Below are 15066 nucleotides of genomic sequence, written 5' to 3'. Positions count from 1 at the left end.
TAACAGTTTTTTAGGCTTTCTTAATCCAGTAGTCGTCTCATAATTTTGGTTAACCTAGTAGTTTGAAGATCCATCATGTACATCTGATGAGTACTTACAGCAATTTATGTAAGGATAAGCTTAATGTTTTATGTTTTGGGGGGTGAGTGTGTGTGTGTGTGTGTGTTTTCTCTCGTTCTAAGTTTTACCTCACATTCTGCCTTTCTAAAGGTTTTACCTAACATTGTTTAGACTTTAGAAAATATATTGGAACAATTTTTTCAGTAATGGTATATTGATATCCATGTCCTTTTGTTTAGATTATATTTTGAATTCTGAGTATTCCAGTGCTACTTTATTATCTATTTATCTGAAGACTCTTAAGATCTTCCCATAATTTATTTTTTCACCTTTTTGGTTTTTGCTTAATCTATGAGATTTTTGAAGTATTAAAAAAAAAAAATCTTAGAACATCCCAGAATATTTATGGCACATTGTCTCTTTTTTCCTTGGAGTTTATTTAATGCTCAGATAAGCCAATAACAAGCACTGATAAGAAGAGGAGGAAGAAAAAGGATTATACAATAACTACAAGAGAACAAACAACCCAACTAGGAATGATCTGGTAACATAGAAATCCAGATGTAAGCAAGAGAAAGGGTTTCTCCTAAATGATGAACTGAAATGCCTTCTGTAGACATACAATTCTGCTGGGTAAACAGCCTGTGAGGGCTACTTGAGCACCTCAGTTTACAGAAATCGTTCCTGGTAAATCAGAGACTTTGAAAAAGTGGGTTAAATAAAGTAAGAATTTTAGGGTTTATATCTCATCCAGCACTATGCACTTTATAGGTGCAGTAAATTGTATTAGTAGTTGAACTATTTCCTGAATTTAACGTTAATAAGTTTGGTAAGGTTTGAGTTCAGCTGTTAAGCTCTAGGTTTTGTCCAAGGTAAATAGTTATTATAATGTGTAATTTAAGCTGGTGTTTTATTGTTACACGTCAATCTTCTTTTTTTAACACTTGATTTTTTTAAAACATCAAAATATTTCATGCTTATTGTAATAACTTATACAGATACGTATATGTAAATACAAAAGTATAGTTCCCTTTTCTCCCCGCCTATCCCCAGATAGTTCAGTGTAGATCCTTTCACACCTTTTGATATGTTAGATGTCTTTGTGTATCTTTTGGTCTTGTGTATGGAATATTTTGCAGCATAATTTTTAAATTTTCATGTAGTCAAATCTTTCTTTTTTTCCTCTTTTAGTATCTGGATTTCTTATCTTGCTTTCCATTCTTACAACTGTTTTGATGCTTATTTTCCTTTAAAGAAAATATGAAAATCATCAAATGAAAGATACAATTAGAAGCTTGAAATGTTTGATCCTAATTTATACTGGTAATCTGCATTGGAAATTATTTTATTTATTAAGATTTAAGACTTTCGTGTGTTTTATGTCTCCTTAACACGGTGATACATCAAGAATTAGTAAGCTGTGTTGGCTGGACTACTGCTGAAGAGCTGTATTCATGTAGTGATGATCACCAAATAGTGAAGTGGAACTTGTTAACCAGTGAAACAAGTCAAATAGTAAAGCTTCCTGATGATATTTACCCAATAGATCTTCACTGGTTTCCAAAAAGTTTAGGCATAAAGAAACAAACTCAAGCAGAAAGTTTTGTCCTCACAAGTTCTGATGGTAAGTTTTTAATGTTATATGCTCATCTGTGTATTTTAAAGATGTAACATATTAAAGACTTATGCTTTGACTTGTTCTGCAAAACTGATATTTGTGGATCTGCACACCTTTATCTACACCTTCATCTGTTTTCTATGTATTCAGTTGGTTTGTGTACAGGCTATAAAACTATTGTCATGGAAGAAAGTGAATTATACTGATGTATACTGGAATTGAATCTGAACCTTTGGCTTTCCTTTGTCTGTGCTCTCTTAATAGTTGTTAAGCTGTTATCAGTTTTGGTTTCTAGTTTCTTCAAATTTAACTTTATAACATAATTACACTTAAAAATATGGACATAACACATACTCATTAGTAAGCTACCTGTTAAATATAATCTTTATTTTCTAGTACATGTTAATTTCTGCTTACATAGTTGGAGATTTATGTAACTGGACCATAGTTTTATTACTGGTGAGTAAAAAGCATGATTTGTCTACGTTTTAGGGATGTTTTAATTTTCTTAGAAATAATTTGAACTGTTTTTGTCTGTATTACACTTTACTTACTATTGTCAATTAAGAGTACATTCATCAAAAGTAACAGACTTTACTTGGCTAATGCTTAGCACAGATGGAGTCTTTGGTCCACCTAGCTCCAGGGAAGGGTACTTCCTTAAGCACAGCTGCATCAGGCCCCTGTTCCCACCATCTCTTGGACAGGCTCTCCCTACAAGGTGAGCATGATGGCAGCCAACAGCCCAAGTCTCATTCTAATAAGAGGAAAGGTCAGCTGAGGGAGTGCGTCTTTCTCAGAGGGTCTTGAAAGAGCTTGGGTCACTTGCCCATCACTGAGTGAATCACTTTAGTTAAGAGAATGGGTCATTGATTGAGCACGCCAGGCCTCAGGCCACTGTGGAAAGGGAGAGAGAAAAGAGAAGAGGGCTTTTATCACCAGAACGGGGTGGGCATGTTGTGGTAGACAATCACATCAGATTCCACATCTTTTACAGACAGAACTTATGGTAGTTTTTTTTTTTTAACTTTATTTTTCTGAACTTTGATTAAATGAGATATTTGTGAAAGTACTTCCCTATAGTGCCTGTGCCTAGAAGAATGACTCTACCCACAGCTAGAATTTAATTTACCTCAGATGACAAAATGGTTGAGTTTAAACACACACACACACACACACACACACACACACACACACACACACTTAATTTTGATATAATTTCACATTTATAGAAAAGTTGCAAGAATTATACAAATAACTCCTGCATATCCTTTATCCACATTCACTAATTGTTAACATTTTGTCCCGTATTCTTCATTATTGGCTTTCTTTGCTCTCTCTTCCCCACCCCCCCACCACGCATACACTTTTTTCTGAAACACTTCAGAGTAATTTACAGATATGCCCCTTTAACCATAAATACTTCAATGTATTTTCTAAGAATAAGGATTTTCTGTTACGTAATCACAATACATTGATCAAAATCAGGAAATTTAACATTGATATAATACTATTATCTAATCTACAGTTCATGTTAAAATTTTAACAATTGTCCCAATATTGTCTTTTTATAGAAATTTGTTTTTTCTGGTATAAAATAACACACTGCTTTTATCATACCTCTCTATTTTCCTTTAATCTGGAACAACTCCTCGGTCTTTCTTTTATAATCTTGACAAGTTTGAAGAATACAGGCCTGTTATTTTTATAGAAAGTCTCTTAATTTGTTTTTGTTGGATGTTTCCTCATGATTAGATTCAGTTTACACATTTTTAGCATCAATACTTAGGGCATCAGATTGGGAGATTTGTGATGCTGATTTGACTCATTACTAGTGGTATTAACTTTGATTACTTCAAAAAGTTGTGTTTACTAAATTAATCTACTGTAAAGTTACTCTCTTTCCCTCTTAATAAATAATTTGTGAAAGAATATTTTCACACTATGTAAAAATATTCTCTTCCTCCTCAAACTTCCTCCCACTATCTTAGCATCTTAATGATTCTTGGTTGAGTCATTTATTCTAAGATGGTTACCAAATGGTGATTTTTTAAAAAAAAGTCCATAATTCCTTCCATATTGATTAGTTGGTATTCTACTGCAAGGAGAGGAGCCTCCCTTCTCCCACCCATTTATTTGTCTACTTACGTCAGTTAGACTCATAGATTCTTTTGAGTATCCTGTTACTATCATTTTTAAATTTTGACGTTAAAATTGTCCCAGATTTGGTCAGTGGGAGCCCCATCAAGCCAGCTCAAATGAAACTTTGCTTGGTGTGTGCGTGGGGTAATGTGTCCTCATCATTTCTGAGCACTTCTTTGCTGGCACAAGATGTTCCAGGCCCATCTTGTACTTTCCCAGTCCCAGCCCTCAAATCGGCCTTTACTCCTGTTCTTTTTTTGGTGTTTAATGGTGTTTAAAAACCCAGATGAGAGTGCTAGGTGTGCTCATTTCAGTGGGATGTGTTTACTTCAAGGCCTTTCAGAGGACTGAGTTAAGAATTATGAATATAAATGCATATTTAAAAACATATATCTACAGCTATTTCTTTCTCTCTTTTTCCCTTCCTCCTTCCCTTCCTCCTTTCTTTTCACACTACCGTGTTTCCCCGAAAATAAGACCTAGCCGGACAATCCGTTCTAATGCGTCTTTTGCAGCAAAAATTAATATAACACCCAGTTTTATTTTCCTATAATATAAGATCGGGTTTTATAGAATACAATATAATATAATGTAATGTAATGTAATATAATGTAATATAAAATATAATACCGGTCTTATATTAATTTTTGCTCCAAAAGATGCATTAGAGCTGATTGTCCGACTAGGTCTTATTTTTGGGGAAACAGGTTATTATAAAAACCATGAGTTAATTCTGATATCAGTTCTATTTCAACACCAAAGGGTTAATTCTAGTGTTTTTTTGTTTGTTTGTTTATTTGTTTTTTCTCACTTGGAAACAGTGAGAAAGCCTCACTCCCATTATTCTCAATATGTTAACTCATTTGCTAAATTCTACAATACACAGTAGGTTGTTTCAGAGTTGCTAACCCATACTACTGCAAAAAATTAGAGTTCAATATTTGCTTAATGTTTTACCTAAAGCCAAAACACTTTCTGATGGGGAAAGTAAAGTAAAACAAATGTAATTTAAAAGCTAAATTTGCAAGATGAAATAAAGGAAAATATACTATGATGCTTGAGAAACTAGAATGTTTAATTAATTTTATTTTTCGGTTTACAATATTAAAAAAACAAATAAGATAACATGCCACAACTAGATATGGGAAGAAGAGAGAACCAAAGCAGAATAGGTGAGTATTGTCTGCTAGGCTAAGATGAGGAATATCTGAGATCTTGTGAAAGGGAAGGAAAAGGATGATAGATCAAAGAAAAGAAGTGGAAGGGTAAGACAGAAAATAGCATTCAGGAATGAGAAAGAAATGTTCAAAAGAAGAAGAAAGTGATGGCATCAGGAGGTGGTCAAGGGGTTTCCTGCCAGATAAAGATCTGAGGTCATTTTATGTATTAGTGCCATGTTCTTTATTAACCCAGTACTTTAAAAAAGACAAGAACAAAAACAAAAAAACGAATAACTGTCAATTTGGAAAAAAAAAAATACATATAACATGAGATCTATCCTCTTAACAAATTTTTATTTGTACAATTTGGTTTTGTTAACCATAAGCATAATGTTGTACAGCAGATCTCAGGGGCTTTCTCATTTTGTGTGACATTAACCTCATACTTACAAAAAAAATTCCTTCAAGATTTAATTCATTGTTCAAAAGGTTTTCTTTTCTAGTTGCCACCAATTTTCTCCTCTTGATTTTTTTCCCTCAGTGCTGGAAGAGAAGATGAGTTTTTGAGTTTGTTCATCACTCTTCCAATGTTCCCTTTGTCCGTCCCCCTCCCTCTTCTGTGGTGTTCGTGGTAACACTCAGAAAACATCCCTGGGTTTTGGGGGCAGGCCCTGAAATACATAAGGCACACTTTTGCCAAGTGTTTTGTCTCACCAATAATTCTCCCTTCAACATTATTACCTCTTTTTGAATATTTCATGCAGTTGTATCCCATATGTAGAGGAGATATTTCTTTAACAATGTGTTAAAAGATTTACATTTTAAAAAGAATTCAATGATTTAAAATGCATTAGGGGAGCTGCTATGTAAAGGAATTCTGGTATAAATCTTTTGTAAAGCCGTTAAACACTCCTTAAATTATATTTAGTGAAAGTTGATATTTTCATACATTGTGTTAGACATTTTAAAATAATCCCTATATTCTCTTATTAGTTAATATGTCCATTTAAAATTCCACTTTGAAAAGAATTTATGTGTTTATTTCTTTTTATCAGAAGTTTACCAATCTTTATGGCTTTTTGCAACCTTCTGCCAAAACATTTCTGCTATTAAGCAGACTGCGAAAGTGCTCATGTGCCTTTTTTCCTAACACCCTATTCCAAGCCTTCTCATGTTTCTAGGACATTTCTTAAGGCATTTCTAACTTTAAAAAATGTGTTTTGTGTAACTTTAATCTACTTCCTCTGTTCTTTTTCTCTTTTATAACATTTTTCTCTTTTTAGTTTATCTTTTATTTAACAATAAGAGATTAATTTCATACTCCAGGATTTAAATATCCATATTTTTTATCCAAATTATCCATTGTTTGTTTAATAAATCAATAAATGAATCATATTGATTATATTTTCTTCCCAACCCCTATCCTAGCAAATAATTGGAAATAAATGAATTGATCTCTAATTTTGGTCTTGTACTTATAAAAAGTTACAGAAAAGCTAGAGAGAAGAACTAAAATAGTTAAGTGGATAGTTATGGGTTTTAAAATATTTGATATATGTAATTTTATATGTGTACTTTACTCTGCATGTGCTAGTCAAGCAATTTGTGATAATCAGCCAATATGCAAAGGCCAAAGATTTATTAAAGGCCAAAGCTGTGCAAAGAATTGACCTTAGTTGTCCCAATATTTGTCTTCTGTGAGGTCATAGGAAGCAAGAATAATTTTAGCACTTGTCAGAAAGTCAGTATTTTTAGGATAAGAAATATCAATTGCCTAAATACATAAAATTTCTGAAATATAGAATTGGTTGAAAAACAACTTCTGGACCTTTCATTTCTGGTTCAAGGGTTATTTGGTTAATCTCTTCAGTGGTGAATTCATTCATCATATGCAACAATTGTTGAGTATGTGGTTCTTTTGTCCTAGGCAATATGCTAGCATTTAGTGAAACAGACCTGGGTAAAGTAAATGACCACAGACTTAGCTTTCCACTTACTATATGTCATCTTTACAGTTTCCTATTTTGAGATTGTTTTCCCCCTTGTATTTTCTGTTATATTAAGTTAGCCTCATAAAGAGAACAATAGCACAGTTTAATTCAAAGTAATTGTTACACTGAAAAATGACCCAGAGGTAAATATAAAATTAAAAGGAAGGTTTGGGGAAAAGCAGATGCTGTTAGTGGCTGAATAAAGGCAAAGAATGGAGGGGCTAGAAAATGAAGGATGGGAAAAGTAAACTATCAGACTGAATGAGAAAGAAGAGAATGTCAAAGTAGTCCATTTTATTTTATTTTATTTTTAGTTACTGGGTATGGTTACTGAGTTGGTTAAATTTATCAAATGCTGATCATGTAAAAGCACTATTGCAAATAAAAATATGACTAAGACATGGCTCCCTGCCCTGAAATGAATCACAGCCCAATTAAAAAAAAAAGTGCTACAACAGAGTTACAAATAATGTACACTGTGTGTGAAAAAGAGGGAATGACTTTGTTGGTGGGAACGGGTAGGTGGTCAGTGAAATAACCACAGGGTGCTAGGTGTTAAATGTTTTAAAGCCATCTGTAATAGTTCTCCAGAGAAATATTTTAAAGCCATCTTAAGCATCTGACTTAAATATATTTTAATGAATTGTTAATAATAGGCCAAATCTTGAAAAGCCTTAAATTAAAAGTGAATTCAAACAAAATAAATCCTCTGAGACAAAATTTGGTTAGGCAGCCACATTATTCTTTTACTGCATATGCATATATATTTGGGGGAAAGTTTCTAATTTCACTGTACTTAATTTATTTCGAGCTATGCATTAGTAGGCTTCATGAGCATTCAAAACCACACTGTTCTTTTCTCAGCTTCCTGTAGCACTTATTCTTTGCATAGCTGATTTGTTCCCTTGACATCTCTTATATATTCTTTATATACTTTAAAGTTGTAAGTTTTTACCTTTTTTGCCTACATATTTATGAAGCAGGCAACCAAGTAGCCTACTTCTTTTTGTCTACCTGGTGCCTGGCACAGTGTAATATCATGTAAGACAAGTATTTTAAAATTTGGGATTATCAATTGATAAATTAACTAAACGAGGAGGCCATTAGACTGAGGTGACATTACTGCCATTGGCCTACAGAAGCAAACCAAAATCTAAGTCTGTAAAGGCCTCAAGGTTACGAAATTGAAATGTAAGGACATCCAATCACAAACAGCCAACTAGGCTTTAAGCTGTAGTCAATTAATAATTTCCTTACTTTGCTTCTGCTTTTTCTCTATCAAAGTCTTTCTCTGACCTCCTGCCAATGGAGTGCTACTAACTATATACGTCTGGTTTGGCGCTGCCTGATTGTAATCGGTTTTTCTTCAATTAAACTCTTAAAAAATTTTTTTAATTAAAATTTATTGGGGTGACAATTGTTAGTAAAGTTACATAGATTTCAGGTGTACAATTCTGTAATACATCATCTATATATCACATTGGGTGTTCACCGCCCAGAGTCATTTCTCTTTCCATCATCATATATTTGATCCCCTTTACCCTCATCTCCCACCCCCCTCCCCCCTTACCCTCTGGTAACCACTAAACTATTGTCTGTGTCTGTGAGTTTTGTTTCTTCATTTGTTTATCTTGTTCTTCTGTTGTTTTCAGTTTTATATCCCACATATCAGTGAAATCATATGGTCTCTACTTTTTCTGTCTGACTTATTTCACTCAGCATAATAATCTCAAGATCGTTCCATGTTGTCACAAATGGTACTATTTCATCTTTTTTTATGGCATAATAGTATTCCATTGTGTTTATATACTACAACTTCTGTATCCAATCATCTATCGAAGGACACTTTGGCTGTTTTTCCATGTCTTGGCCACTGTAAATAAAGCTGCAATGAACATCGGAGCACATATATCTTTGTGGATAAATGTTTTCAGATTTTTGGGATAGATACTCAGGAGAGGAATTGCTGGGTCATATGGTAATTCTATGCTTCATTTTTTGAGGAACCTCCATACTGCCCTCCACTGCGGCTGCACCAGTCTACATTCCCACCAACAGTGGATGAGGGTTCCTTTTTCTCCACAGCCTCTCCAACATTTGTTATTATTTGTTTTGTTGATGATAGCCATTCTGAGTGGTGTGAGGTTGTATCTCATTGTGGTTTTTATTTGTATTTCTCTGATAATTAGTGATGCTGAACATTTTTTCATTTGTCTATTGGTCATTTGTGTGTCTTTGGAGAAATGTCTATTCAGTTCCTCTGCCCATTTCTTAATTGGATTGTTTGTTTTTTTTGTTGTTGTTGAGTTGTATGAGTTCCTTATACATTTTGGATATTAGCCCCTTATCAGAGGCATTGTTTGCAAAAATCTTCTCCCATTCAGTTGGTTTCCTCTTTGTTTTGTTGATGGTTTCTTTTGCTGGGAAGAAGCTTTTCGGTTTGATGTAGTCCCATTCATTTACTTTAGCTTTTACTTCCATTGCCTTTGGGGTCAAATTCATAAAATGCTCTTTGAATCCAAGATCCATAAGTTTAGTACCTATGTTTTCTTCTATGCAGTTTATTGTTTCAGGTCTTATGTTTAGGTCTTTGATCCATTTTGAGTTAATTTTGGTACATGGTAACAGATAGCAGTCCAGTTTCATTCTTTTGCACGTGGCTTTCCAGTTCTCCCAGCACCATTTTATTGAAGAGGCTGTCTTTTCTCCATTGTATGTTTTTGGCTTTTTTCTTGAAAATTATCTGTCCATATTTACATGGATTTATTTCTGGATTCTCAATTCTATTCCATTGGTCTGTGTGTCTGTTTTACTGCCAATACCATGCTGTTTTGTTTACTGTTGCCCTGTAGTACAAGCTGAAGTCAGGGAGTGTGATACCTCCAGTATTACTCTTTTTTCTTAAGATTGCTTTGGCCCTTCGGGGTCTTTTGTGGTTCCATACAAATCTGACGTTTTTTGTTCTATTTCTTTAAAAAATTCCTTTGGGATTTTGATGGGGATTGCATTAAATCTATATATTGCTTTGGGTAATATGGCCATTTTAACTATGTTGATTCTTCCAATCCACAAATACGGAATGTCTTTCCATTTCTTTGTGTCTTCTTCAATTTCTTTTAAAAATGTTTTCTAGTTTTCAGTATATAAGTTTTTCACATTGTTGGTTAAGTTTATTCCTAGGTATTGTATTCTTTTTGTTGCAATTGCAAATGGATTTGTTTTTCTTATTTCTTTTTCTCAGATTTCATTGTTAGTATATAGGAATACAATGGACTTTTGTACATTGATTTTGTAGGCCGGAAATTTTACTGTATTTGTTTATTTTTTCTAATAACTTTTTGGTGGGGTCTTTAGGGTTTTCTCCATATAGCATCATGTCATCTGCAAAAAGTGACAATTTAACTTCTTCATTCCCAGTGTGGATGCCTTTTATTTATTTCTCTTGCCTGATTGCTCTGGCTAGGACTTCCAACACTATGTTAAAAAGCAGAGGTGTTAGGGGACAGCCCTGTCGTATTCCTGAACATAGAGCAAAGGGCTTCAGTTTTTCACTGTTAATTACGATAGTAGCTGAGGGTTTGTCATATATGGCCTTTATTATGTTGAGGTATTTTCCTTCTATACCCATTTTATTAAGTGTTTTAATCATAAATGGATATTGTATCTTGTCAAATGCTTTTTCCGCATCTGTTGATATAATCATATGATTTTTGTCCTTTATTTGTTTATGTGATGTATCACATTGATCGATTTGCATGTGTTGAACCATCCTTGTGCCCCTGGGATGAATCCCACTTTGTCATGATGTATAATCTTTTTAATGCATTATTGCATTCGACTTGCTAGAATTTTGTTTAGGATTTTTGTATCTCTAGTCATCAGAGATACTGGTCTGTAATTTTCTTTTTTTGTGTTATCCTTACCAAGTTTTGGTGTCAGGGTAATGTTGGCCTCATAAAATGAGTTAGGGAGTATTGTCTCTTCTTCAGTTTTTTTTTGTAAGAGTTTGAGCAGGACCGGTATTAGATCCTCTTTGAATGTTTGGTAGAATTCACTAGTGAAGCCATCTGGTCCTGGACTTCTGCTTTTGGGAAGGTTTCAGATGACTGATTCAATTTCCTTACTGTTGATCTTTCTATTTAGATTTTCCCGTTCTTTGTGATTCAGCCAAGGAAGGCTATATGTTTCTATGTCCATTTTCTTCTAGGTTATTGAATTTGGTGGCATATAGTCCTTCATAATATTCTTGGCTGATCCTTTGTACTTCTGTGGCATCCGTGATAACTTCCCCCTTTTCATTTTTGATTTTGTTTATTTGTATCTTTTCTCTTTTTATCTTAGTGAGTCTAGCCAAGGGTTTGTCAATATTATTAATCTTTTCAAAGAACCAGCTCTTTGTTGCATTAATTTTTTCTATTGTCTTTTTGTTCTCCATTTCATTTACTTCTGCTCTGATTTTCATTATTTCCTTTCTCTGCCGACTTTGAGTTTCATTTGTTCTTCTTTTTGTAGTTCTTTAAGGTGGAATGTGAGGTTGTTTATCTGGAATTTTTCTTGTTTCTTGGGATAGGCCTGTAATGATATAAATTTCCCTCTTAAAACTGCTTTCACTGCATCCCCAAAATTTTGGTAGGATGTATTTTCATTGTCATTTGTTTCTATGTATCTTTTGATCTCTCCTCTAATTTCTTCTTTGACCCAGTCGTTCTTTAAAAGTATATTGTTTAATCTCCACATGTTTGTGGTTTTCCCTGCTTTCTTTTTTAGTTGATATTCCAGTTTCAAAGACTTGTGATCAGAGAATATGCTTGGGATGATATCAATCTTCTTAAATTTGCTGAGGCTAGTTTTATGTCCCAATATATGGTCTATCCTTAAGAATGTTCCTTGTACACTAGAAAAGAATGTATAGTCTGATGGTGTAGGATGAAGTGCTCTATAAATGTCAATTATGTCCATTTCATCTAATGTGTCATTTAGGGCTGCTATTTCATTATTTATTTTCTGTTTGGATAATCTATCCATAGCTGTTGATGATGTATTTAGGTCCTCTAGTATAATTGTGTTTTGGTCAATTTCTCCCTTTAGTTCTGTTATATAGTAGTTGCTGAAGGGGGCATAAATATTGATGACTTATGTCTTCTTGTTGTATAGTCCTCTTTATTATTATGAAATGTCCATCTTTGTCTCTTGTTACCTTTTTTATCCTGAAGTCTGTTTTATCTGATATCAGTATGGCTACACCTGATTTTCTCTGAATACCATTTGCTTGGAGTATCAGTTTCTACCCTTTCACTTTGAGTCTATATTTGTCCTTGTAGCTGAGATGTGTATCTTGGAGGCAGCATATGGTTGGGTTTAGTTTTTTGATCCAGTCTGCTACTCTGTGTCTTTTTATTGATGAGTTCAGTCCTAAAATTTTAAAATAGGCTTCAGTTTATCTTTTAACAGCATTTATCTATCTTGGTCCCTCTCCTTTCTAACCTTTTCTAAAGTCTGTAAAAAACAAAACAAATAGAAGTCTTTCTTGACATTTTTTTGGTCCCTTCTGACCATATCCCAGCAGAGTTTTATTGTCCCTCTGAACTATCATAGTATCATATACATATTTTCTGTTAACACCACTTGTTTTAGGATTTTGTAATTTTGTTTTGTGTCTGCTCTCCAATAGATGTGTGTGTTCCTTAAGAGTAAGAATAATTATATTATTTACTCTTTTGTCTCCAGTACTACCTAGCACTATGCTAACCAGTCTAGTTGTAGATACTCAACAGATGTTTGTTGATTGAATAAATTATTTTCAAAAAATAGATTTCTCAAGTATAACTTCTTTTAGGTAAATTTCATCTGATTTCCAAGTTAGGAAGAGTGGAAAAAAGTGTAGAAGCTCACTGTGGAGCAGTACTTGCAGGAAGATGGAATTATGAAGGAACAGCATTAGTTACAGGTAAGTTGTCTGCAAAAATGACATTTTAAATAAATTTTTTAAAGAAATTTTTTTTAAAGAAAAATGACATTTTAAATAAATTTTTTAAAGAAAAATGTCTAAAGAACAAAATATTCTTATTTAGCAAAAGTTTTGCAGTGTTTAATAGCAAGTAATTGGCACATTATTGATCTAGACTGCTATATAATGCTATAATTGAGAATGTCATTAATTATCAGTTTTCTTACATGACTTATGGAGAATGTACTGTCAAAGAATGCTTTTGGAATGATCAAGTAGAGAATAAATAAAAGTTGTAATTCTTTAAAATTCTAAAATTCAATATAATCTCGTTTAATTGTCCTTTACCCATTTCAGTCTCCCATCTCCTGTCCTACTGCAAGGATTCTCCTCTTCACCTGTTGTATGTTAGCTATTTTTGCATAACAAATTACCCCAAAAGTTAGTGACTTAAGCTTATACATATGTATTATCTCACAGTTTATATGGGACAAGGAACAGTTTGGCTGGGTGGTTCTGTGCTAGACTCAAGAAGCTGGATGTAGCTGCAATCATATGAAAGCTTGATTGGGGTTGGAGGCTCTGCTTCCAGGATAGCTTACTTACATGGCTGTTGGCAGGAGGTCTTAGTTCCTCTCTGACTATTGGCAGAAGGCCTTACTTAGTTCCTTACCACTTGGGCCTCTCCACAGGGCTGCTTGAGTGTTCTAACAACATGACAGCTGGCTTTGCCCCAAGTGAGTGATCCAAGAGAGAGCAAGATGGACGCCACAGAATGTTTTATGACCCACTTTCATAAGTCATACTCTATCATTTCCACCACATTCTCTTAGAAGCAAGTCACTAATATAGCCTCCACTGAAGGAAAGAGACATTAAACTCCACCTCTTAATAGGAGGAATAATGAAGAATTTATGGATATGTTTTAAAACTACCACACCTATTCCCTGGGCCTTCTGTAGGACTTTTCTCAGTGAGTTGTCTCTTCTCTTGCCTGTTTTTTCAATTTCTTGTTTTCCAGTGGTTTCTTTTTCAGTGTATAAATGTCTTCAGATGTCATCTGTCATGAAAATTGAGAAGAAAGAAAAAATCCCTCCGTTAACAAATAACTCTCTCTAGCTACAAGTTCCTCTTCCTTTCTTCCCCTTTCAGGCAAGCTATTCAAAAGAGTAGCCCACTCAGTCCCCAACTCACTGAAATTTGGCTGCAACTCATCTTATTACACTGAAAACACTTTTCTTAGAATTCTAGGATGGAGATTTCAGTGAAAATGAAAGCATTATTTGAATAATATACTCATAAATCTTCTAATATTAAAGGAAAAAAATTTTGTCATGGAAGTCAGGCTACTTTGATAAAATTGTTTCAAAGTAATTTTAATTAAATGTTATGAAGCACTGTCATTTAATTAAATTTTGTCTGAATTTTAAATATGCATTAATACAGATGCTACAGATTTGTGTATGTAAATTTAATGTTTAAATTTATTTCTTATAGATAAAACTATCAACTATTATTTTCTCTTTATAGTTGGAGAAGATGGACAAATAAAAATCTGGTCAAAGAGTGGAATGCTGAGATCAACTTTAGCTCAGCAAGGTATGTATATAATCAGTAAATATGTCTTAATATTTTCCTTTGAAACCAGTCTAATATAGTTTCTAAGACTGATTTTGCTCAGCTTCAAAACCTGAAATCTTTTATTTCCTTTTACACTTTTTCCTTTGCCTTTCCATGTTGTCTGGTGGATCAAGGTACTTGTATTATTCAAGCCAGGAAATACTCAAGGGCCTTTTCTTTGTTAGTGAATCTATACAAATACAGTTATAGGCTAATGATTCATTTTAAAACAATTCTGAAGCATTATGAGCATATCCTATCTAGAATAGGATTTGGTGTCTAGTTAGGTAAACAATAGTAATAGAAAACATTGAGTGTCTCCTTACTTAAAAAGTCCTAATAATTTCATAATATTAGCACCCTTTCTAAATTATGTTGTATATTTGCTTGCTATACTAATGGAAGGGAGCAGACACCTGGATGAGCCAAAACTTGGTAGGCTACAAGTACTTCAGCAGCATCTCAGTTTTCCATGTTTATTGGGTTGAAGTACCTCATAAAGTCAATCCAGTGGTCATTCCTGTTGGG

At 33.7% G+C, this 15066-nt stretch overlaps 1 protein-coding gene across 3 annotated transcripts in view; it reads left to right on the top strand.

Moving 5' to 3' along the window:
• The window catches only part of IFT80 (intraflagellar transport 80), a 106883-nt gene that overhangs the window by 11290 nt on the left and 80527 nt on the right, over positions 1 to 15066 (top strand). For 2 of the 3 annotated variants that reach the window (XM_074327086.1, XM_074327094.1), the window contains exons 3-5: positions 1465 to 1684; positions 12808 to 12918; positions 14449 to 14517. In XM_074327086.1, the coding sequence (XP_074183187.1) occupies positions 1465 to 1684; positions 12808 to 12918; positions 14449 to 14517 (400 nt within the window). The remainder of the gene's footprint in view (positions 1 to 1464; positions 1685 to 12807; positions 12919 to 14448; positions 14518 to 15066) is intronic. The other variant, XM_019732028.2, reaches the window with a different exon arrangement.

This window comes from Rhinolophus sinicus, linkage group LG01, assembly GCF_036562045.2.
Source record: "Rhinolophus sinicus isolate RSC01 linkage group LG01, ASM3656204v1, whole genome shotgun sequence".
In the NCBI taxonomy this organism is placed as follows: Eukaryota; Metazoa; Chordata; class Mammalia; order Chiroptera; family Rhinolophidae; genus Rhinolophus; species Rhinolophus sinicus.
The sequence above is the reverse complement of the archived record's forward strand: the minus strand, read 5'-3'. Positions and strand labels throughout refer to the sequence as shown.